General features: G+C 36.5%; 2 protein-coding genes across 10 annotated transcripts in view; both read left to right on the forward strand.

Moving 5' to 3' along the window:
• LOC127872898 (E3 ubiquitin-protein ligase synoviolin B-like) overlaps nucleotides 1–25,810 on the forward strand; it is an 82,928-nt gene that overhangs the window by 46,809 nt on the left and 10,309 nt on the right. For both annotated transcript variants that reach the window (XM_052416396.1, XM_052416397.1), the window contains exons 10-13: nucleotides 401–565; nucleotides 6,161–6,319; nucleotides 11,864–12,041; nucleotides 12,528–12,700. In XM_052416396.1, coding sequence (XP_052272356.1) covers nucleotides 401–565; nucleotides 6,161–6,319; nucleotides 11,864–12,041; nucleotides 12,528–12,700 — 675 coding nt within the window. The remainder of the gene's footprint in view (nucleotides 1–400; nucleotides 566–6,160; nucleotides 6,320–11,863; nucleotides 12,042–12,527; nucleotides 12,701–25,810) is intronic.
• Nucleotides 1–25,810, forward strand: part of LOC127872901 (uncharacterized) — a 146,225-nt gene that overhangs the window by 46,070 nt on the left and 74,345 nt on the right. The window lies entirely within an intron of this gene.

Raw genomic sequence — 25,810 nt, forward strand, 5'->3', positions numbered from 1 at the left:
CAAGGCAGTACTGATGCAAATATGGTGAAGGTGTGTAGTTTGTTGGCTTTGTTATGCTACCTACATCTATCTGTCTCTACAGGGATTTTCTCCACAATAGATTATAGCAACGAGATGTTTTTGTGTATACAGTAACAATTATTTTGCATAATGGTAGTTCAAACTTGAGCTGAATGCTAAATAAAAAAACTTTTGCCTCAGTCACAAATCTTAAAAAGTTTTGTCAATAATAGCAGATAAATAATTAAGTTTAAGGCAAAAGCAGGATGCATTCTTTTCATAAAAAAAGCTAATTTGTCTGAAATTGTATGTTATTTGGGCCATAACGGTGACAGTTTTTGTAGAACTCTGTGAGCAAATGTTGCACACTAGTAATTTGTTATTTAATTTTTCTTTGAAGTGTTCCCTGGTGGATTTCCCCCAATACCTCCTGGAGCCTTGCCTCAGATGCCTCAAATGTGGCCTCCACAGATGGCACAGGGACAACCCCCACAAATGGCCCAGCGACCACCACCACAGATGGCACAGGGACAACCCCCACAGACTCTACCTGCAAGTACACCAGGTAAATTCTTACATATGTATACACCTACTTTTTATACGCCCGTATAAAATACGGGACGTATTATGTGAAACCCCTTGGCGGGCGGGCGGGCGGCGGGCGGGCGGCGGGCGGAAGGCATCACTTTGTCCGGACTCTAATTCAAATTGTATTCATCCGATCTTCACCAAACTTGGTCAGCAGTTGCATCTAGTTGATATCTAGGCCAAGTTCGAATATGGGTCATGCCGGGTCAAAAACTAGGTCATAGGGTCAATAAGTGCATTTTCAAAGGGGCCACTTTGTCCGGACTCTATTTCAAATTGTATTCATCCGATCTTCACCAAACTTGGTCAGCAGTTGCATCTAGTTGATATATAGGCCAAGTTCGAATATGGGTCATGCCGGGTCAAAAACTAGGTCACGGGGTCACTTAGTGCATTTCAAGCATTTAGCATGGTGTCCGCTCTCTAATTGAAGTAGTTTTCATCCGATCTTCACCACATTTTGTCAGAAGTTGTGTCTAGACAATATCTAGGTCAAGTTCAAATATGGGTCATGCCGGGTCAAAAACTAGATCACGAGGTCATTTAGTGCATTTCGAGCATTTAGCATGGTGTCCACTCTCTAATTGAAGTAGTTTTCATCTGATCTTCACCAAATTTGGTCAGAAGTTGTGTCTAGATGATATGTAGGTCAAGTTCAAATATGGGTCATGGTAAAGTTATCAAGTTGTCCAAAACCTTTAAACGGGCGTATCTTGTGACAGTTTGGCACTCTTGTTGTTATTTGGATTTTTCTATGAAAATCTTGGCTTAAAGGTTTACACAGCGCTTTCCACAGGATTTGTGTCATGCACCCCTGGGCTGATAGGGTAGTTCGGGAGGGGTGTCCCCTCCCGACGTTGTATTTTTTTAAAATTTAACCTGTCAATTGACGTTTTGTGGTGCGTTATGACTCAAAGAAAAACAGCGTCAAAAAACGTCATTTGGTGCGCTATGACTCTTCAAGAAAATCCCCCAGTCATTTAAAAATATAATTTTGTTTAATTGTTTTAAAACTTTCCCGCATAGATAGTAAAATCCCAACTCGAAGGATTCCCAATACATCCGTTTCAACCCGACTCTATTACTGTATACTTACTACTTTTCAAGTTTCTATTTATTACCCGATAATCCCGTTTATTCCGTTTTTATAAATCACTTTCTGGTAAATATTTACGATAAAAGCTCTCAATTATTTCTTTAACACAAACCTTGCCATTTTTCTATAGTATCAAATAAATTTTAAGTGACTATTTATAGATTTGATGAAATATTGCCTCTGAACATGCGTCAATCCCCTGACGTGTTGTGTGCTTGTTAAAACGCTCAATACACGCACGCTTTCTTGTAGAGTGAAATGACGTTATTAGCAAATTGTTGCGTTACGACTCTTTAAGAAAAAAGAGCAATAAAGTCATTGATAACGACATTTTTATGTCCCCCACTATAGTAGTGGGGGACATATTGTTTTTGCCCTGTCTGTTGGTCTGTTGGTTGGTTGGTTTGTTGGTTGGTTTGCGCCAACTTAAACATTTTGCAATAACTTTTGCTATTTTGAATATAGCAACTTGATATTTGGCATGCATGTGTATCTCATGAAGCTGCACATTTTGAGTGGTGAAAGGTCAAGGTCATCCTTCAAGGTCAGCGGTCAAATATATGTGGCGCAAATCGCTTATTTTATGAATACTTTTGAAATATTGAAGATAGCAACTTGATATTTGGCATGCATGTGTATCTCATGAAGCTGCAAAATTTGAGTGGTGAAAGGTCAAGGTCATCCTTCAAGGTCAGAGGTCAAATATATGTGGCCCAAATTGCTTATTTTATGAATACTTTTGCAATATTGAAGATAGCAACTTGATATTTCGCATGCATGTGTATCTCATGGAGCTGCACATTTTGAGTGGTGAAGGGTCAAGGTCAAGGTCATCCTTCAAGGTCAAACGTCATATAGGGGGACATTGTGTTTCACAAACGCATCTTGTTAAAAATAGTTGTTACCCTTTCCCACATAGATACGCATAATCCCGTCTCGATCAATTCCTTAATACATCCGTATTTACCATAATTTCTATCTATTACTGCATACTAACTACTTTTCCAGTCGCTACTCATTACCCGATAATCCCGTATATTGCAGTTTTAAAGCAAATTCTGGTAAATATTTTCGATAAAAGTGCTCAAGAAAAAAAATTCTCCATTTGTTCTTTAGTAGCAAATAAATGTTGGCATTTGTTACTATTTAAAGATGTGTTGAAATATCGTCCAATCGGGGCGGGTTGTTTTTTTTGCCACAGAACACGCGTAAATCGCCTGACATGATGTTCATGTTTTTATACAACACAAATTGCATCCACACTTTCCATGCGATGTTCTACATGTCTGCATATTTTTCGCGCGCTTTTTATTGAGACAAAGGATACTACACTGTTTATTTGACGCTACAATTTGTTAATGTAGCATTAGCATTAAAATTCGGAAGCGTGTTTTGGATTACAAATTGATAATGCTCATGTGAAAATCGAACGAAACATTTACAGTTGTGCGTAATTAATACAATGAGTATTTGTTAAAGGGCATTACGTGTATGCCAGAAAAACAAGGTGAATCAGTTCTATAAATGGACATGATGAAATATACATGTACTGGAATTAAATTGTTATCGCAATACCGGGAGTTATTTGCACAACTTACTCGCTACAAGTAAGTAATTGCTTACCACTTGCAATTAATTTCTCGTATTAATTATGTGTCATAAGTAACACTTGTTTACAGTAAAAAGGTGTGATGATGATGCCCAAAACCGTCTTTAATGTACTGTTCTAGTTACCGGTTTTATATTACGTGAATGGTGCAACCCCTTGCTAATCAAGCTGCGATAAACTCTTACTTCGTGCCCGACGTCAATAAAAAATAATTGTAGATAGTTAACCCCGCCCTAATAAGCATTCGCGTAACCGAGTGGACGTTGAACATCACAGTTTGACGACTGGAAAGTTACATGAGAGTTTCCTGTGATACATCCTTGTCAGCATAAATGACTGTGTAATGTGGCTAGAATAATCGATACGCGCGTTATGCTTCTCCTATCAGTGGATTATCTATGACCCCATTTGGTGTTTAAGGCGATTACATGCGAAAGTAGGTACCAAGTGCTCTTTTAAAACAGGGAATATTGATACACTGATAGAGAAACCTTGATTTTTAACCAGGTTTTCCGAAGGAAAAAACTGGTTATTAGATTGGCGAATGCGGGCGGGCTGGCTGGCTGGCGGGCGGGCGGAACAAGCTTGTCCGGGCCATAACTATGTCGTTCATTGTCAGATTTTAAAATCATTTGGCACATTTGTTCACCATCATTGGACGGTGTGTCGCGCGAAATAATTATGTCGATATCTCCAAGGTCAAGGTCACACTTTGAGTTCAAAGGTAAAAAATGGCCATAAATGAGCTTGTCCTGGCCATAACTATGTCATTCATTGTGAGATTTTAAAATCATTTGGCACATTTGTTCACCATCATGGGACGGTGTGTCGCACGAAAGAATCACGTCAATATCTCCAATGTCAAGGTCGCCACGACTAAAAATAGATTTTTTTTTTTAAACAAACTTACAAAGGGGGTTAATTTTGTTTGTTCATTTCAAAAGTTCAGTTTGAGTTTTCTCCCTTTATCAGATTTTTTTTCACAATGAAAACCTGGTTTTGTGACAATTTTGTCCCTTGTTTTTACATTCTCCGATTTCTTTTACCGAAAAATACTCTGATCAGAAAATGTCAAGCGGCCCGGGGACTCTGATTTCGAAATTCAAGCGCCCCGGCAAGGGACCGTTAAATGGCCTGTTGAAAACCCTGTTTACATTATCAAAATACTTCAAAAAATAAGGTTAATGTTTGTGTGCAACTTCTCAATTTCTCTATAATCTTCTACATACACTGAAGTAAGATTTACATTTGTATTCATAGTCTTTTTGAACATTCACTGACCAAGACCTATAACCAGACATTCCCAAAAGTATTTTAACATTTAAGTCCTGTGGACTTAAAAAACTTGCAGGACTGGACTGGGATTCATAGGACCGAAACATAAACGTCATTGACTCAAGTTCTTGACATAATGATATTGGGAAAATTGAAAGGAAACAATTTAGAACTCAGAATTAAACTACAAATGTCAACAAATTAGCCAAAAAGATATATACATCAATGAAAAGCACCATAAAGCGTATATTTGGTTGGGAACAAAATGTTAATACCCGGATAACAACGATCTAAGTTGCAGAACGTGCTTTCGTTTTATCGCAAAAGCTATTGACATATTTTCACGCATAGGAGAAAGTGTTCACAAGTAGGTGCTTTTATTCGTTGAAATAATTGATGCTTTAAACATTGAATCCAGCATATGATTGTCAATGCAATATTTTTATGCTCTCTCTACATGTTCCAACACCTGTATTTTTTGTCACTAAATTTTTGTACACTGATATTTTTGAATTTTTTTTTTGTATCTAAATTTTCGTAATTTTTATGCTCCCCCAAAATGTATTTTGGATTGAGCATATAGTCGCCGCTTAGTCTGTCCGTGTGTGCGTCTGTCTGTCTGTCTGTCCGTCCGTGCACAATTTTTGTCCGGGCTATTTCTCAGCAATTAATGACCGGAATTCAATGAAACTTTATGGGAAGCTTTACTACCAAGAGGAGATGTGCATATTATCAGCGGGTTCTGGTCGGATGATTTTTCACAGAGTTATGGCCCTTTGAAATTTTCTATAAAAAAATTATTGTCCCCCAACTACTGTGCCCTCAAGACGTTTCTTTTTATCTGAATATATAGTGCAATATTGTGACCAAAAAAAACTTTGGGGAGCATCACCTGTCTCCGACGGTTTCTTGTTATTATTAGCTTGGCTGTTTTCGGAGAAAACCCAAGGTATTGTCATAGCCAGCTCGTTGTGTCGTCCGCTCCGCCGTTCGCAAACCTTCACATTTTGTCAAGGTTTTGAACATTGGCTCTAAAATCAAAGTGCTTCAACCTACAACTTTGAAACTTCATATGTAGATGCACCTTGATGAGTTCTACACACCACACCCATTTTGGGGTCACTAGGTCAAAGGTCAAGGTCACTGTGACCTCTAAAAAAATAACAAAATAAATTCTGACAAGCTTTCATTTATTTAAAACAACACCCGCAGCCAAGCGTGGCACCCGTTATGCGGTGCTCTTGTTATTTTTAAGTGTCCGAAAACTTAGAGTAATTACGGTACTGTGGTTACAGAAATAATTGAAAACTAAAATCTGGATCCTAGGAGAACTCTTAAACTTGATACGTAAGTTAGGTTGATGAAACTCTGTGCATAGAGGGCCATATGGTAACTTTGCATGTTATTTCAGGTTTTTCATCACCTTAGCTGTGCTTGTTATGATGGCAGAAATAATTGAAAACTAACATCAGCATCCTGTGACAATTGATTTTAATAAGAAACTTTACATTTGTACATTTTGGGCAATATAAGGTAAAGCTTGATTAGAAGACAACTGTAATGGTTTTGAGGTAAGCTCTTGTATTTTGTAGGCTTCTCTCATACAACGCCAACAGTATCAGCAGCTGGCACAACCCCTCTGGGAGCATCAGCATCTTTCCCAGATGTAAGAACTGGCTGGGGGACAGCCTCACATTTTGTAGGGGCCACCACTATGCCTGCCATGTTTCCTCCGATGTTTATGCCGAACAGTAAGCAGATATTTACCTTACACATGAATGAATATCCTTTGCTTATTTAAGTAAACACAAAATTTTATTAATAATTAATTGACTTGATCTTGAGGATCAAGAGAGATCAAGTCAGAGAGCTGTCTGAACATAGCTATATTTGACTATCATTTATTTGTTTTTCAACAGAATCTCTGCTGCTCAAATCTTGGCTCCAGGACCATGAAGATTATGTCCAAACACTTAAGATGTTTCTGGAAATTGCTAAAAATCATTGACACATCACTTTGGATTATTTTTAATCGTGGATTTTAAGAATTTAAAATTATGTGTTAAAAAATGCACATTATAGTATAAAGTTAAGATGGTGATTATAAGAATTGTATTTATGTTATTTTTTCCTAATTCTTAACGTTTCCTTTTTCTTTCAGATTATATTAACACATTAATCGTTTTTTCACTTTTTCGTCGTCCAAACTGTTGAAATCATTCCTCATTTATCAACGCTTTTCAAACCTATGTGGAATATTTGTTTACTTTTCTACTACATGGCTACACAAATTTTTCCCAAGTGGGTTTGACTTATGAATGATTTAACATGGCAGAAATAAATGATGATCTTAAAAGTAGACAATGCTTAATTTATGTATCGATCAGGGATGTAATTTTGGAAATGAGCAGAGTTAATAAATGTTATCGGACAGTGGTATAATAACACCTAAAAATATTGGGCCAGTGTCTCCAACGTAATTGTGTACTAGTGGCATAATAAAATTGAAAGTAATCACATACAAAAATGCCTGTTAAATCAAGATTTTTGTTTTGAGCAATTTAGCCAATAAGCACCAAACAGTATTGTAATAAAGAGATGCTATTCTAGTTAAACCATTGTTATGATAAATGCTGCTTTAGGCTTCATTATAGAAGCAAATACTTTTATCTCCTTTACCTGAAAATTGCAATGCAAACTTGTTCGAATAAGCCATACCCTCTTGTTAAATGTTGAATGCATCGTAAGAATCAAACAGCCATGAAATAATGAGAAACAAACTTTTTGAACAATGTTTTGTTAAACATGCAAGTTATAGAACACTATGGTTTATATGTTCTTTAAACGCAGTTTGTATGTTGTACTGACCAAAATTCAATTTCTGTATTGTTAAAAAACTTATCTGTAAAGTTCCTGTTAAAAACTTGTTAAAATGTTTACTGATTATTGTTACCACTGACTAGCAGACCGAAAACAGGTATTGCTATGAATGTATTAGACAGTAATAATAAAATTACCTAAAAGAAAACTACAAAAATGCAATTAATTTAACAGTTGTTGAATCCTTCATTTCAATAGAAGAATAGGTCTCAGACTTCTTGGGTTATTGTCTTTTTAGCTCACCTGATTGTTCAGGTGAGCTTTTGTGACCGGTCTTTGTATGTGGTCCGTCCGTCCCTCGTCCGTCCACATTTGTTCGTAAACACTCTAGAGGCCACATTTATTGTCCAATCTTCATGAAACTTGGTCAGAAGTTTTGTCCCAATGAAATCTCGGTCGAGTTCGAAACTGGGTCGTGCCGGGTCAAAAACTAGGTCACTAGGTCAAAAAAAAGAAAAAACTTGTAAACACTGTAGAAGTCACATTTCATGCCCAATCTTCATGTAGCTTTGTCAAAATGTTTGTCTTAATGATATGTTGGTTGAGTTCAAAAGTGGATCCGGTCCGTTGAAAAACATGGCCGCCAGTGGGCTGGGCAGTTTTCCTTATTTGGCTATAGAGAAACCTTGTAAACACTCTAGAAGTCACAATTTTTGCCTAATCATCATGAAAGTTGGTCAAAACATTGGTTTTTAGCTCCACTGGCCAGAGGCCAGCGGGGCTTATGTCATGGTCCTGTGTCCGTCGTCCGTGCGTGCGTGCTTCCATGCGTTAACTTTTCCTTAAAACATCTTCTTCTCCTAAACTACTAGTCCAATTCTGATTAAATTTCTCAGGAATGTTCCTGGGGTGAATCTCTTTCAAATTTGTTCAAATAATGCCCCTGGGGTCAAATTTGACCCTGCCCCGAGGTCACAAAAATAAAAATTTGCTTATATAAGGCCTATTTTGTGAAAACTTTCAAAATCTTCTCGTCCAAAACCATTGGGCCTAGGGCTATCAAATTTAGTATGTAGAGACATCTAATAGTCCTCTACCAAATTTCTTCAAATTATGCCCCTGGGGTCAAATTTGACTCTGCCCCGGGGGTCACAAAATTGAACATATGCTTATATAAGGCCTATTTTGTGAAAACTTTCAAAATCTTCTCGTCCAAAACCATTGGGCCTAGGGCTATCAAATTTAGTATGTAGAGACATCTAATAGTCCTCTACCAAATTTCTTCAAATTATGCCCCTGGGGTCAAATTTGACTCTGCCCCGGGGGTCACAAAATTGAACATATGCTTAAGGCCTATTTTGTGAAAACTTTTAAAATCTTCTCGTCCATAACCATTGGGCCTATGGCTATCAAATTTGGTATGTAGAGACATCTAATAGTCCTCTACCAAATTTCTTCAAATTATGCACCTGGGGTCAAATTTAACCCTGCCCCGGGGGGTCACAAAATTGAACATATGCTTATATACGGCCTATTTTGTGAAAACTTTCAAAATCTTCTCGTCCATAACCATCGGGCCTAGGGCTATCAAATTTGGTATGTAGAGACATCTAATAGTCCTCTACCAAATTTCTGCAAATTATGCCCCTGTGGTCAAATTTGACCTTGCCCCGGGGGTCACAAAATTGAACATATGCTTATACATTGTATAAGGCCAATTTTGTGAAAACTTTCAAAATCTTCTTGTCCATAACCATTGGGTCTTGGTCTATCAAATTTGGTATGTAGAGACATCTAATAGTCCTCTACCAAATTTCTTCAAATTATGCCCCTGGGGTCAAATTTGACCCTGCCCCGGGGGTCACAAAATTGAACATATGCTTATATAAGGCCTATTTTGTGAAAACTTTCAAAATTTTCTCATCCATAACCATTGGGCCTAGGGTTATCAAATTTGGTATGTAGAGACATCTAATAGTCCTCTACCAAATTTCTTCAAATTATGCCCCTGGGGTCAAATTTGACCCTGCCCCGGGGGTCACAAAATTGATCATATGCTTATATAAGACCTATTTTGTGAAAACTTTCAAAATCTTCTTGTCCATAACCATTGGGCCTAGGCTTATCAAATTTGATATATAGAGACATCTAATAGTCCACTACCAAATTTCTTCAAATTGTGCCCCTGGGGTCAAATTTGACCCTGCCCTGGGGATTACAATATTGAACATATGCTTATATACGGCCTATTTTGTGAAACTTTCAAAATCTTCCTGTCCATAACCATTGGGCCTAGGGCTAATAAATTTGGTAGTTAGAGACATCTAATAGTCCTCTACCAAATTTCTTCAAATTATGCCCCTGGGGTCAAATTTGACCCTGCCCCAGAGGTCACAAAATTGAAAATATGCTTATATAGGGTCTATTTTGTGAAAACTTTACAAATCTTCTTGTCCATAACCATTGGGCCTAGGGCTACCAAATTTGGTATGTAGTGACATCTAATAAACCTCTACCAAATTTGTTCAAATAATGCCTCTGGGGTCAACTTTGACCCTGCCCTGGGGGGTCACAAAATGGAATAAACTCTTATAAAGCGCCTATTTTGTGAAATCTTTAGAAAATCTTCTTGTCGAAAACCATTCAGACTATGGCTACCAAATTTGGTATGCAGTAACATCTTATAGTCCTCTACCAAGTTTGTTCAAATTATGCCCTTTGGGTCAAATTTGACACTGACCCGCGGGTCACAAAATTAAACATTATATACGCTTATATCTTGCTTATTTTGTGAAAACTTAAAAAATATTCTTGTCCTTAACTCTAGGACCTAGGGGTTAAATTTTACCAAGCCCAGGGGCTCACAAAAGTGTGCATGTGCTTAAATAGGGCCTATATTTAAGTATTTGCACATGCAGAGAATATTTGTTTCAGCCTTTTTTCAGCAGTGGAGCGATAAAGGGCCATCATGGCCCTCTTGTATTGATATCTCGGACGAGTTCGAAAATGGTCCAGATCGGTGAAAAAACATGGCCGCCAGTGGGCGGGGCATTTTTCTCTATATGTATTTAGTGAAAACATGTGAACACTCTAGAATTCACATTTTTGGCCCAATTTTCATGAAATTTAGTCAGAACATTTGTTTCCTTGATATGAGAGTTAAGTTCGAAAATGGTTCCGGTCAGTTGAATAACATGGCTGCCAGGGGGGGGGGCAGTTTTCCTTATTTGGCTATAGAGAAACCTTGTTAACACTCTAGAAGTCACAATTTTTGCCCAATCATCATGAAAGTTGGTCAAAACATTGGTTTCATTGATATCTCGGACGAGTTCGCAAATGGTCCGGATCGGTGAAAAAACATGGTCACCAGTGGGCGGGGCATTTTTCTCTATATGTATATAGTGAAAACATGTGAACACTCTAGAATTCACATTTTTGGCCCGATTTTCATGAAATTTGGTCAGAACATTTGTTTCCTTGATATGAGAGTTGAGTTCGAAAATGGTTCCGGTCAGATGAATAATATGGCTGCCGGGGGGGGCTTTTTTCCTTATTTGGCTATGGAGAAACCTTGTAAACACTCTAGAAGTCACAATTTTTGCCCAATCATCATGAAAGTTGGTCAAAACATTGGTTTTATTGATATCTCGGACGAGTTCGAAAATGGACCTGATCGGTGAAAAAACATGGCCGCCAATGGGCGGGGCATTTTTCTCTATATGTATATAGTGAAAACATGTGAACTCTCTAGAAGTCACATTTTTGGCCCAATTTTCATGAAATTTGGTCAGAACATTTGTTTCCTTGATATGAGAGTTGAGTTCGAAAATGGTTCCGGTCAGTTGAATAACATTGCAGCCGGGGGGGAGCAGTTTTCTAAAATTTATATAGTAAAAAAAGCTTGTGAACACTCTAGAAATCACATTTTTTGCCCAATCATCATGAAACATGGTGAAAAGATTGGTTTTATTATATCACATAATTAATGCCATAATTATTGCTTTTAGATTGTCCATATTTTCATTATATTATACAAAATCCTTGTAAACACTCTAGAGCTCACAATTTTGTTTCAGATTTTATGAATCTTGGTCATAATATTTATTTTTGTAAGCAAAGTTTGATGTTTGGTAAGGGGGGTCAACTCAAAATATAGGTCACCAGGTCAAATCTTACAAAAACAAAATCACTCCATATGCCAGAGTTTTGGTTCAATAATGACGAAACTTGACTAGGATGTTTGTCTGGACAATATCTAGGTCAAGTTTGACGTTTGGTAAAGATTGAATTAACCGACTCCTCTCAGGTGAGCGAACTAGAGCCATCTTGGCCCTCTTGTTGTAATAGTGGCGTCATACTTACATTTGAGCATTATGGATTGACACAAAATGTTTGATATGTTCTGTATTTATAAACAACATTATACAAACTATCATTTAAGTGTGATGTATAGTGATTTTATCTTGTGATTACAGATTTTCCGAGGCCCCCTACGAGTCTAGATGGCCTGTCTGATGAGGAGTTACGTGCTATGGAAGGGGTTGAGAGAGGCAACATTGAGGCTCGCATTCAGTGGCTCAGAGATATACAGGCTCTATTGGATGGTGCCATGCTTCTCATGCAGCAATACAACATCGTAGCAGCAGCTTCCAGGTATTGGGTTGTTGAAATTCTTAAACGTACAAACCAATTGAAATCTGAATTTATCACATGCCATACCCTGTTTTCCATGTAATATAACCATTACATATATTTTTATCTTACACATTTGTAATATACTTTTTAAGCGTTTTCATTGGCTTAGTTTTCGTTTATTGACCAATCGCATCTTGTTATTTTGCTGAAATGACGTTGCAGCGTCAAATGACATCACGAAATGTAAACAACATTCGGGATTTATTATTATGTTTGCGTAAATATTTATTAAATTTGCTCATTTTAAAGCATGTGATAAAAAAGATCTTACACTTGTCATATCATAACATATTTTATTATACTCGTCAAGGAAATTCGTTAGTAAAGGCTCGCTTACTAACAAAATTCCTGAACTCGTTTAATAAAATATGGTATGATATGACAACTCGTGCCAGATCCTATATGTACCATGTTTCCATTCACAATATGGAGTGTTATTTTCAGCATACCTGGTATAAACCTGACTGCACAGAATCCATCTGTTGTATTGCCAAGTGGAGTGCCCCAGTCATACATGGCCCCACCTGGGCAACAAACAGGTGCCATACCAAAACACAGAAACACTGCAGCTAACTTTGAATCTGTTCAAAGCAGTTCCAGTCAAGAACTAAGTGCAGGTATGCTCTATTAAGCATTGTAAGCATTGCAAAGACATAGCTTTAAAATGTGGCCTTTTAACTATCGATACCAGAAAGTAAAAATACACATGTTTACCAACCCATGCGAAAGAAGTCGGACCTTTTCCAATAATTTCCAATAAAATTTTCGGTCCGGTATTGTTCCCCCAAACTGTCGGTCCTTGTGTCCGACAAAAAAAAAAAAATAAAACTATTAAGGCTGAAAATAAAAGGGAAACTAGTTAAATTTAAAACATACAGACTTTTTATGCCCCACTTCGAAAAAAGAGGGAGTATATTGTTTTGCACATGTCGGTCCGGCAGTCGTTTGGTTCGTCCGTCCACCAGATGGTTTCCGGATGATAACTCAAGAACGCTTAGGCCGAGGATCATGAAACTTCATAGGTACATTGATCATGACTGGCAGATGACCCCTATTGATTTTCAGGTCACTAGGTCAAAGGTCAAGGTCACAGTGACTTGAAATAGTAAAATGGTTTACGCATGATAACTCAAGAATGCTTACGCCTAGGATCATAAAACTTCATAGGTACATTGATCATGACTGGCAAATGACCCATATTGATTTTCAGGTCACTAGGTCAAAGGTCAAGGTCACAGTGACTCGAAACAGTAAAATGGTTTCCGGATGATAACTCAAGAATGCTTATGCCTAGGATCATGAAACTTCATAGGTACATTGATCATGACTGGCAGATGACCCCTATTGATTTTCAGGTCACTAGGTCAAAGGTCAAGGTCACAGTGACTCGAAAAAGTAAAATGGTTTCCGGATGGTAACTCAAGAATGCTTACGCCTAGGATCATGAAACTTCATAGGAACATTGATCATGACTGGCAGATGACCCATATTGATTTTCAGGTCACTAGGTCAAAGGTCAAGGTCACAGTGACTGGAAACAGTAAAATGGTTTCAGGATGATAACTCAAGAATGCTTACACCAAGGATCATGAAACTTCATAGGTACATTGATAATGACTGGCAGATGACCCCTATTGATTTTCAGGTCACTAGGTTAAAGGTCAAGGTCACAGTGACTCGAAATAGTAAAATGGTTTCCGGATGATAACTCAAAAATGCTTACGCCTAGGATCATGAAACTATAGGCACATTGATCATGACTGGCAGATGACCCCTATTAATTTTCAGGTCACTAGGTCAAAGGTCAATGTCACAGTGATTCGAAACAGTAAAATGGTTTCCTGATGATAACTTAGAATAATTAGGCCTAGGATCATGAAACTTCATAGGTACATTGATCATGACTGGCAGATGACCCCTATTGAGTCACAAGGTCAAAGGTCAAGGTCACAGTGACAAAAACGTATTCACACAATGGCTGCCACTACAACTGACAGCCCATATGGGGGGCATGCATGTTTTACAAACAGCCCTTGTTATGTTTATTTTACTGCGATAGAAAATAAAACAGAAGGAAATAAAACAGATATTTCCTACATGTACCTGTCCAACTTGTTATCTTTTTTGGTGATGTAGCAAATTCCAACCCGTCAAATATTGAACTAGTTTACTTGTGGTAGAGTGTTTTTTTATTGTCAATTCATAATTTAATCTTGTTTAAACAGAAATAGTAATAGTGTAACTTGCCATGATGTTTTGGTTAATTGTCAATTTATATTTTATCTTGGGTAAATAGAAAGAGTACTAATGTAATTTGTCATGATGTGGGTGTTTTTAATTTTGAATTCACATTTTGATTTTGAGTGAACTCAGTGCAATGTTTTCTTCAGCACCTACGTCTGAGAGTCTTATTCAAGATATTATGAAAAAATCCGTAATTTGAGATCCAATAAATATGCTCGATTTTACGAATGCATGAAAACGAAAGTAACTCAATGCACAGTAATGTAATTTCTTTACATGAAAGCGGTTGAGATGATTTCTTTGAATGTACCTTATATCAAACTGTTATATCATTCAAGTTGTTTCATTTACCACCTAATCCTAGTCAGCATACAGCAATCAGTTAGGTTGTATTTAATAGTGCTGCAACAATAAACCGGTATATCGGTATATATCGCAATACGCAATCCTCATATTGTATTGCGATACGATTTTCTTCATATCGGTACGAACATTTTACAAAAATTCATTCACATTTCGTCCAGAAAAGCCATCCGAAATAAGATATCAAGGTAAACAAAACATGGGAGCATTCGTTGGATGCTTTTGAACATTAATTGCGCACAACTGTAAATGTTTCGTTCGATTCTGAATTGAGCATAATTAAATGTGTAATCCGAATTTCGGAAACACGCTTCCAAATGTTAATGCTAACGCGACAATAAAAAATTATTGCATCAAATAAAATGCTTTATCCTTTGTCTCAATAAAATTATGCAGACATGTAGAACGTCGCATGGAAAGTATGGGTGTATTTTGTGTTGTATAAAAACAGGAACATCATGTCAGGCGAATTACGCATGTGAACAAAAACGTCCCGGTTGGACGTTATTTTATCACATCTTTAAATAGTAGCAAATGCCATAATGTAAATTTGAGAATGTTTGTGTTTCTTGTTATTCTTTAGCACATTTATAGTAAATATTTACCAGAATTTGCTTTAAAACTGGAATATACGGGATTGTCGGGTAATTGGCGAGTTATAATTCTGGTACAAGTTAGCAATATATTGCGATATATTGCAATACAGGTTTTTGAACTGGCAATATATTGCAATACGGTTTTTGGCGTATTGTTGCAGCACTAGTATTTAATCTTGCATTTATTATGCCCGCCTTCAATTAAAGGGGGTACATGGCTATGCACCTGTCTGTCAGTGGTTGGATGATGGATCCGCACAATTAAAGTAACCTTAAGAACTCATACCTATAATCCAAATTGGCAGGCTGGTTACTTGGGGTGGGGTGGGGAGGAGGAACAGGCCGATTGAGTTTCATGTCAAAGGTCAATGTCATATGGGCTTGCAACATGAAATAGGTACAATATTCATTTTAAGTACAGTGATGCCAGTAAAAACATCTTTGAAGACGACTTCCTGAACATGATGGTACTTTAGGCAGTAAAATATTTTTTAAACATAAGAATTGAATCCTCTTAGACAGCGTTTTTAAAGAAACCAGTTCAAACCAGTTTATGCACGGACTCTAGATGACAATATACACTCCGTGCTTTATGTCACCAAATATTGATTTTCATTGTATGTATACAGGATGCAGAATCAACAGGTTCACAGATGATTACACACGAGCTGGGCAGAATGAGAACACACTGTTAAGAACTTAATTTTTCAAATATCTCAAGTTATTGAAATATGTTTGCAAAACTTTTTAGTGCATAAAAGACAGTTTTTCTTGCAGTTTGTGCTGACATCTTAAGATTTAAGAATACATTTTTGAATATGTCTGACATTGAAGCCAAAGTTTCATGTTGCGTGGAACATAACCATGTTGAATGTTAAAAACATCCAACTTTGGCCAAGAACACAGGCTTATTAAATTCAGTAATTCTAATGTTTTTCACATGCTACGGACATAAGCTCTCTAGGACGTTAGCCCCTAGGACATTAGCCTCTAGGACATTAGCCTCCACGACATTAGCCCCTTCAAAAAAGTGCATGCTAGGACATTAGCCCCCAGGTGTTTTTAAAAGTTCATAACTTTTTTTAAAGTAAGTATTTTTATTCCATTTTTATGCCCCCGGTAGGGTGGCATATAGCAGTTGAACTGTCTGTCAGTCAGTCAGTCTGTCCGTCCGTCCGAAAACTTTAACGTTGGCCATACAGTCCAGAGAATAATGCCATGAAAAGCGCTCATTCAGGCTGGTCAGTGCTAATCATATGTACAGTTACAGATAATGGCAAGATGCCCATTAATGTGTGCTGGGGTCAGCATCCCAGCATGATAAGGGTAATTAAGGGGCCATAAAAGTTGATAAAAAGTTGGCCGGTATGCCCAAACTTCACTTCTGAGGTACCTTCTGCATTTCTTGAATTTCACAGCTACACAGTGTTTTATTCACTACAAAATTCTGGAAGCACATGCAAAAATGTTTGTAAGAGCACTGTGTTAGTAATAATTGTTTAATACAACCATGTTCATGTGCATGTATCAACATTCATATTAACATAAATTGACATTTATGAAATTTGTATTATACCAAGTTGCTTTTTTGTCCCCTACCAGTTTCACCACTATGGTTTTCGCTCTGTCCGTCAGTCCGTCACACTTTTCTGGATCCTGCGATAACTTGATCATGGATAGAAAGCAATATGGACATTATGCACGTCATTTCATTTTGTTCCTACATCAAAAACTCTGGTTGCTATGGCAACAAATAAGAAAAATATCTGACAATGGTGGAATTTCTGACAATGGTGGAGCCGGTAGGCGACATATATTGCTTGGCAATAGTCTTGTTAATTCATTTGACTTTCATAAATGTGTTCTTGACACATATGAAAATATGATGTAGCTTATGGTTGTTTATAATCAAAAGGCGTAAAAATGGCGGAATGTACAATGGCTAAGCGGGTTAATGCAACTACTGCTGGTTGCTCAATAAGACATTCGTGTTCAGTTCGTATTATGTTCTATGTAAATTTTTCTTATAACATATATGGAGTGCTGAATAAGTGTACGTATAGAATTTAATCAAAATATCAGTTTAGACATGTTTGTAATGAGGATATTAACAATAAATAATTCTTGTAAGTTATGAGAGACAGATTTATCCGTGTAACATAGTCTTGTATGTTTAACAGTATGCAATTAAAGAAATTAATTTTAAATCAAGATAAGTGAATTGAAACATAAGAAATTATTACCAATGCAGATCCAATATTATTTTACTCGGTTGTCTAAGAAAATTCAAAGAATTTTGTTTTGTATGCCTCAACAAAAATGTTTATTGGTAGCATAATTTATGCCATCATATATTTCTTGCCAAGCATTGTTTGCTCATACATTAGCAAAAATAGTTTAAACTAATCAAGTACATCCTATAGGAGCTGTCTGATCAGAATATGCTTATTTTGCAAAAGTCGTTCAAGGACTGAATTTGCTTAGTACTATAACTCTGTAATAGTGTAATTTGTAAGTTGTTTACTTGGCCTGGAAATTATTTCTTAAATAGAATATGCGTGGTCTTTATCAATATTATTTAGGACTCATTTAAAGCAATACTTGACTATACCTTTGCATGTGTGTATTAGAAAAGATTAACGTTTAAAGTAGAACCTGAGAAACAATTTTAAAGAGCCGTTCAATGAGCTTTCCGTTACTCTGCTTGTTTGTACATTTTATTGTACTCGTACTGTTTAGAAATTTCTCAACACTTAAGTCACTTAATTTTATATTTTAAAATTTAATAGATATTAGATTTTATGTTTAAAATATCATGCATACAAAATCAAAGGATCTGCAGGGTGCTGATAATGAGCATTTTTGTCAGTTCCTTGGTAAAAATTAGTTAACTTCCATAGATTAGTGTTATTTCAGTTTTAACTTCGAATAAAATATCTTAAAATGTGACATTTTAGCAAAACAATGCACACAGTGAGCTTAATTACTGCATTGATCAGTGAATAAACTTATGTGACATTGTTTTTTTGTTCTTGATATTTTGTTTTGTTTTTATTGCAAACAATACATTTTGAAATTAATAATGTAGCAAAATGTCTCAAATGTAATTATTCCAGTACATTTTGTTCATACATGCACCTATTTTTTATGAATTCTGAATTTTGAAATATTCCATGTTATTTAAATACCGGTATCTTGAAATTATATATTTTACTGCATTTTAATTAACTTATCAGTCTAAACATATATCATGAAACCATGCAAAACTGTTTAAGGTTTTATTACAAGAAGAATTATTAGAATACATTGTTAAACAGTACTTAGAAGCAACTTTAAACCACACTGGCCCTGTGCAGTTTTATGGCAGTTTTATGGCCCCTAATTACCCTACCATGCTGAGAGACTGACCACAGCCCACATGTGGCCTGATAGCGGTAACTGTAAATATGCTCAGCCAAGCCAGCCTGAATGAGCACTTTTCGTGGCATTATTCTCTGGACTGCATAACTTTTGCAATATTGAAGATAGCAACTTGATATTTGGCATGCATGTGTATCTCATAAAGCTGCACATTTTGAGTGGTGGAAGTTCTAGGACATCCTTCAAGGTCAAAAGTCAAAAAAACAAATTCAAGGGAAGTAATAAGCTTTAAAAGGGAGATAATTTCTAAACCTGCCAAATTATGTATTGAAATTTTATATATAATAATATGAAACCATACAACTGAAGCATAATCAAAATGACATTTTATGGTAAAGCCAAGCACACAATGATACTTTTGGGCATACAAGTATCTTAGGTACCTTACGGTTACCTGTGAAAGTCACGGTAGTGGCTTATGATTATTTGCTACTAAAAATAGAGATTTGTCAGAGACAATTATTCCCCCCCCCCCCCCCGCAGTAGAGTGGCATTTAGCAGTTGAACTGTCTGTCTGTCTTTAACATTAGCCATAACTTTTATCTGTGTGTATCTCATGAAGCTGCACATTTTGAGTGGTGAAAGGTCATCCTTCACTGTGAATGAACAAAAACTGTCACGTGACCACAAAAGTCAATGTCAGTAGTCATTTTATGACAACAAACAGCCCCGCAAGATAGGTTTTTATGCTCCCCCCAAAAAAAATTTGGGGGGAGCATATAGTCGCCGCTTCGTCTGTCCGTGTGTCCGTCCGTCCGTGCACAATTTTTGTCAGGGCTATTTCTCAGCAACTAATGACCGGAATTCAATGAAACTTTATGGGAAGCTTCACTACCAAGAGGAGATGTGCATATTATCAGCCGGTTTTGGTCGGATGATTTTTCACAGAGTTATGGCCCTTTGAAATTTCCATTAACTGTACATATAGTGCAATTCTTGTCCGGGCTATTTCTCAGCAACTAATGACCGGAATTCAATTAAACTTTATGGGAAGCTTCACTACCAAGAGGAGATGTGCATATTATCATGGGGTTCTGGTCGGATGATTTTTCACAGAGTTATGGCCCTTTGAAATTTTCCATTAACTGTACATATAGTGCAATTCTTGTCCGGGCTATTTCTCAGCAACTTATTACGGGAATTCAATGAAACTTTATGGGAAGCTTCACTACCAACAGGAGATGTGCATATTATCAGCCGGTTATGGTCGGATGATTTTTCACAGAGTTATGGCCTTTTGAAATTTTCCATTGTACATATAGTGCAATTCTTGTCCGAGCTATTTCTCAGCATCTTATCATGGGAATTCAATGAAACTTTATGGGAAGCTTCACTACCAACAGGAGATGTGCATATTATCAGCCGGTTATGGTCGGATGATTTTTCACAGAGTTATGGCCCTTTGAAATTTTCTATAAACTGTAAAAATAGTGCAATTCTTGTCCGGGCTATTTCTCTTCAACTACTGACTAGAATTTAATGAAGCTTTATGGGAAGCTTAACTACCTTGAGGAGATGCGCATATTTTGTCCAAAGTAATGCCCACAAGACGTTTCCTTTTATTTGAATATATAGTGCAATATTGTGACAAAAAACCTTTGGGGAGCATCACCCGTATCCGACGGTTTCTTGTTTCCAATATCTTTGCTGATCATCCTCTGACTTTCATACGACCTAGTGCAGGCAATATGGCATGCATATAGCTTTCGTTCGGTATATCACGCGTTTTGTGTGTTGCTCAGGTTTTCGAGAACACTTCGACACAAATTTCCATTTAAGAAGCAAACGTCAGAAGTAAAATTACAAAGAGTCGGTGTTCGCGAAAATTAACAATCACAGAACTGTCTATGCTTTACCGGACGAACATATATTACCAGGGATCATATTTTCCCGCAACATCAATCGGTCCGGATTTAAATGGGGAAAAAGTGTCCGAAAATTTATATCCGAAATCATGACAAATTACGTTAAAATATATACCATTGATTTTGCTATTCATGAAGATGGTATAATAAATGTACAAGTTAAATTCCCTTAGGCATTATTTTTAAACGGAACATACGAGTTTTCTCATTAACCAGGTTTTCCAAAGGAAAAAACTGGTTATTAGATTGGCGAATGCGGGCGGGCTGGCTGGCTGGCGGGCGGGCGGGCGGAACAGGCTTGTCCGGGCCATAACTGTGTCGTTCATTGTCAGATTTTAAAATCATTTGGCACATTTGTTCACCATCATTGGACGGTGTGTCGCGCGAAATAATTACGTCGATATCTCCAAGGTCAAGGTCACACTTTGAGTTCAAAGGTCAAAACTGGCCATAAATGAGCTTGTCCTGGCCATAACTATGTCATTCATTGTGAGATTTTAAAATCATTTGGCACATTTGTTCACCATCATGGGACGGTGTGTCGCACGAAAGAATCACGTCAATATCTCCAATGTCAAGGTCGCCACGACTAAAAATAGATTTTTTTTAAAAACAAACTTACAAAGGGGGTTAATTTTGTTTGTTCATTTCAAAAGTTCAGTTTGAGTTTTCTCCCTTTATCAGATTTTTTTTCACAATGAAAACCTGGTTTTGTGACAATTTTGTCCCTTGTTTTGTTTTATCATTTGCTATTTCATTGACATTGGTTGTTTCGTGTGCTGTTTATTTCTATGTTTTTCATCGTTGTCAATATTATTAGTCTGTGTAAATCTATACCGATGTTTTAAATCGTTGTCAACTCGATAAAAGCTTACAAACATGCTTTGAACCTAACAAATGTCTGTGCGCAGGTTTGTTACTGACAATAACAAAACCAAATAGTTAAGAAATAATTCATGTACGTTATAGTTTGTAGTCGAATAACCCACGGCCGATAGTTAAGATGCGTAGGGATAAATTGATTTGAAACCACGCATCTAAACTTTCGGTCATGGGTTATTCAACAACAAACAATAAAGAACACGAATTATTTTGATTCTAACACGATTTTTACTGAAGATTTATACAATGTATATTATTTTTCTTGTGTACTATTTTATGTGAAGTTCCGCCCATAAAAATTACTTTCGGCTGTTAAATCAGATCTGCGACTTTTATTTATTTATTGCCGAATTATTATGCTGGTGGAAAATGTATCAGCATATTTTGTTTAATTACAGCGCGTGCTTTCAGTGTATAAGATCCGCCCACAATTATTGCAGAATATCCGATTTTCTTCTTTGTTTATATGACAGTTTACTATATCATGCATGAAATGCACAATTTCCACGAGGACAACATCGAGGTTTGTATCTCCGCAGTAACTGTCAACGATTTTTCCTGGACGAGTTCACCTTACGGACCGATTGTGCTAGGTATAAGCCTGTGAAATTATCGATTGATATTGACACTGGGTTATTCACGCATGACTAATACACAGCCGCGCGAATCTTCGCTGCTTGGGGCCCATACTCTGATACTAGTCGGCTGACATGCAATAATCTGGTCCAGACCGGTTTAGAGACTGCAGCGAATGGTTTATTAAACCTAATCGAGATAAGAATGTAATTAGGGTGTGCACTGTGTAATCGATTTCATGACATGTGAATTTTAGCAAACAGAATCAGACCGACTGTTTGGGATTTTCAATCGGTCTTTCATGACCTCAATCGGTCTAGGACCGACAAAACCGACAAAAATATGATCCCTGTATATTACATATGTCTATGCATAACATTAGTTCATTTTTGTTGTTGCAGAATTTATATATGTCGTGCATTAATTTATGACATCAATCTTAACTTGTTATATCTAATTATGTCCCCCACTATAGTAGTGGGGGACATATTGTTTTTGCCCTGTCTGTCTGTTGGTCTGTCTGTCTGTTTGCGCCAACTTAAACATTTTGCAACAACTTTTGCTATATTGAAGATAGCAACTTCATATTTGGCATGCATGTGTATCTCATGAAGCTGCACATTTTGAGTGGTGAAAGGTCAAGGTCATCCTTCAAGGTCAGAGGTCAAATATATGTGGCCAAAATCGCTCATTTTATGAATACTTTTGCAATATTGAAGATAGCAACTTGATATTTGGCATGCATGTGTATCTCATGGAGCTGCACATTTTGAGTGGTGAAAGGTCAAGGTCATCCTTCAAGGTCAGAGGTCAATTACATGTGGCCAAAATCGCTCATTTTATGAATACTTTTGCAATATTGAAGATAGCAACTTGATATTTGGCATGCATGTGCATCTCATGGAGCTGCTCATTTTGAGTGGTGAAAGGTCAAGGTCATCCTTCAAGGTCAGAGGTCAAATATATGTGGCCCAAATTGCTTATTTTATGAATACTTTTGCAATATTGAAGATAGCAACTTGATATTTGGCATGCATGTGTATCTCATGGAGCTGCACAATTTGAGTGGTGAAAGGTCAAGGTCATCCTTCACAAGGTCAAGGTCATCCTACAATGTCAAACATCATATAGGGGGACATTGTGTTTCACAAACACATCTTGTTTAAATCTAAATTAGCATAAATTATATTGTTTCACATGTTTTTCATTTAATTAAACGCCTGCATTTATTCGTCTACTGCGGTTTGCATATTTTGGCTACCGACGTTTGCCATTCTTAAACGTACTACTGACGTTTGCCATATTTGTTTTCTCTCTTTAAACATTTATTTAATATCCGGTAGATATTTTTGTTTGTTTATGCATAGACATGGTTTACAGTCAACTCGTACCTAAGTCAACTCGCACGGTAGTCAACTCGCACGTTGTTTGGTCAACTCGCACGGAAGTCAACTCGTACCTAAGTCAACTCGCACGGTAGTCAAACTATTGATGTGTTAATGGGTTCTAAATTAGTTATTTATGCATAAACACAAATGAGAAATGCTTTCAGAGTTTAGTTCAATAGTTTGTATTGCAATATTTTCACAAAATAACACAAAAAAAATTCACAAAATATTGTGTACACCATAGGTACATTATTGGTACATTATAACAGACAGTAAAAGTACTACCGTAAATCCACGAATATAATACGCCCTCGTGCATAATACGCACCCCCGAGTTTGGTCAAAATTTATCGGTAAAAATTGAAAATCCGAGTAAAATACGCACTCAAAAAATCAGTGTCCGAAATCGGCCATTTCCGAAAAATGTGTCAATTTATTTTTGTGCTGTGAAAATAGCAAATCAATTTGGTGTTGTCAACTATCTGTTACCCCGGTATATTGATCGGGATGTGTTATAGTGCTGTTGTTATGACAGTTGCATAATAAATATCTCTGTCTTTTGTTTATATTACCATTGATTGTTACCGATAACACTTGGGCCCCTTGCTTCAATTTGACAATATTCGGGACGATAATAATTATAATAATAATAAAGTAATAAGAAGACAAAATGGTTACTTCCGTTTTTATAGTTGTCTAGATGAATTACTTTTTCTTTTTTCGAGTTACAAACTTAATACTTTAATATAACTTAAAATACAATTAAACCGCTCGTGTTTTTCATGATCTAGTTAATTAAATTACCCTGCTGTCATTAAGGCTAGTTTAGGAGTAAAAAACAAATTAATTAATTATCACCTTTCACTTTAATTCGGCAATCGGCAGACAGGTGTAATAGACTCTATTAGCATCATAAAACTAATTATTTAATTACCACTCTTTACTTCAGATATGGTAAATATGCGGTAGAAAGATAAATAGTGGTCAGCTAAGAAATATTTATTTACAGGTATTGTTTTTTTTCATTTGCTAATCTCTTTATACGACTTAGCGTCCAGTCGCTTTTTTGTAGGCAGACGACAATATTAACTGTGTATTCAAAGTATACAGTGTCTGCGCATGGATAACCCAATATTATCCGATAGCTCCTCCCGTGCTCACGTTTCATTCGACGATGTCATTTAATGTGTCAGCAAGCTCAATGTTGATTGGCCAGCTACCATGCGCACTTCAATAACAATAAGGTCAAGCGATGTCTCATAATCGGGCACAGACCGGGTTTTGTTTACTGTTCGAATTGCGAACACTTTCATTAAAACAAAGAGACAAATATAGAAAACCAGTCCGATATAAATGGCGGATGTTTTCAATGAAATTTTACTAGATTTTCACATATTTTACAAATAAGATTTTTATTAAGCCAAATTCTCAATATTTTTGCAAATAACTCAAATGGCGAACGACAGCGCGAGCCCTGTTGCACCCCTTTGATGTAATGGTGTAGTTCAAAATGGCTGCCGCGAAGTGAATAACAGCGATTAAGTTGAAAATTTGCACAGGAAAAATTTTGTTCTGCTCTAAACTCGTATATTATACGCACCCCCTACTTGAAGAAAAAATCGGCAGGTAAAAAAGTGCGTATTATATTCGTAGATTTACGGTATTAAAAATATTTTTTTTAACTATTATTTTAATTTTTCTTACAATATTAACACACATTATCAAAGCTGTATATATGTACAGTCTAACCTGTCTATAAAGACCACTCAAGGGATTTGGTCGTTGTGGTCTTTGTTCACAGGTGGTCTTTATTCCCAGGGTCGATTGTAACTTTGCAAAATATGCGAGTAGTATTTTAACAGGTACCTTATCTATGTATGTGCTCTTTTGTTTAAATGTTTGAATACTTATGCATGTATAATAAATAAAGGATTGAAAACACAGTTTTGTTTTTATTATTTCCCTTATGTTTTTATTATTTATTTCATTAATCATATACATTTATAAATAATTATTGACATACATGTATATGTACATGTAGTTCAGAATGTTCTGGATTTGAGTTTTGCCTACACCAAGATCACTAGCCACTCGTCTACAACTTAGTCCTTTAACTAACAAACTTATGACCGCAACGCGTTTTTTCCAACATCAAGAACTTACGCTTGGAAGCCATGATGGTTAAATTGAACTGATTATTTGTCTATTATCTATGCACGTCTTATCAAGGAGAAATGTAAGAAGGAAATGGCTATCAAAATGTTTGTATTTCAGGCATCGTTATTGATATAAAACCGTTAATTCCCTTAATGAGTTGATGAAAGCCCCAAACTTGTCTTTGATATTTTCAGCAATTAGTACATTAATCGCGAGTCACTGTAATACAAAGGCAA

The sequence above is a fragment of the Dreissena polymorpha genome, chromosome 3 (genome assembly GCF_020536995.1).
Source record: "Dreissena polymorpha isolate Duluth1 chromosome 3, UMN_Dpol_1.0, whole genome shotgun sequence".
Lineage (NCBI taxonomy): Eukaryota > Metazoa > Mollusca > Bivalvia > Myida > Dreissenidae > Dreissena > Dreissena polymorpha.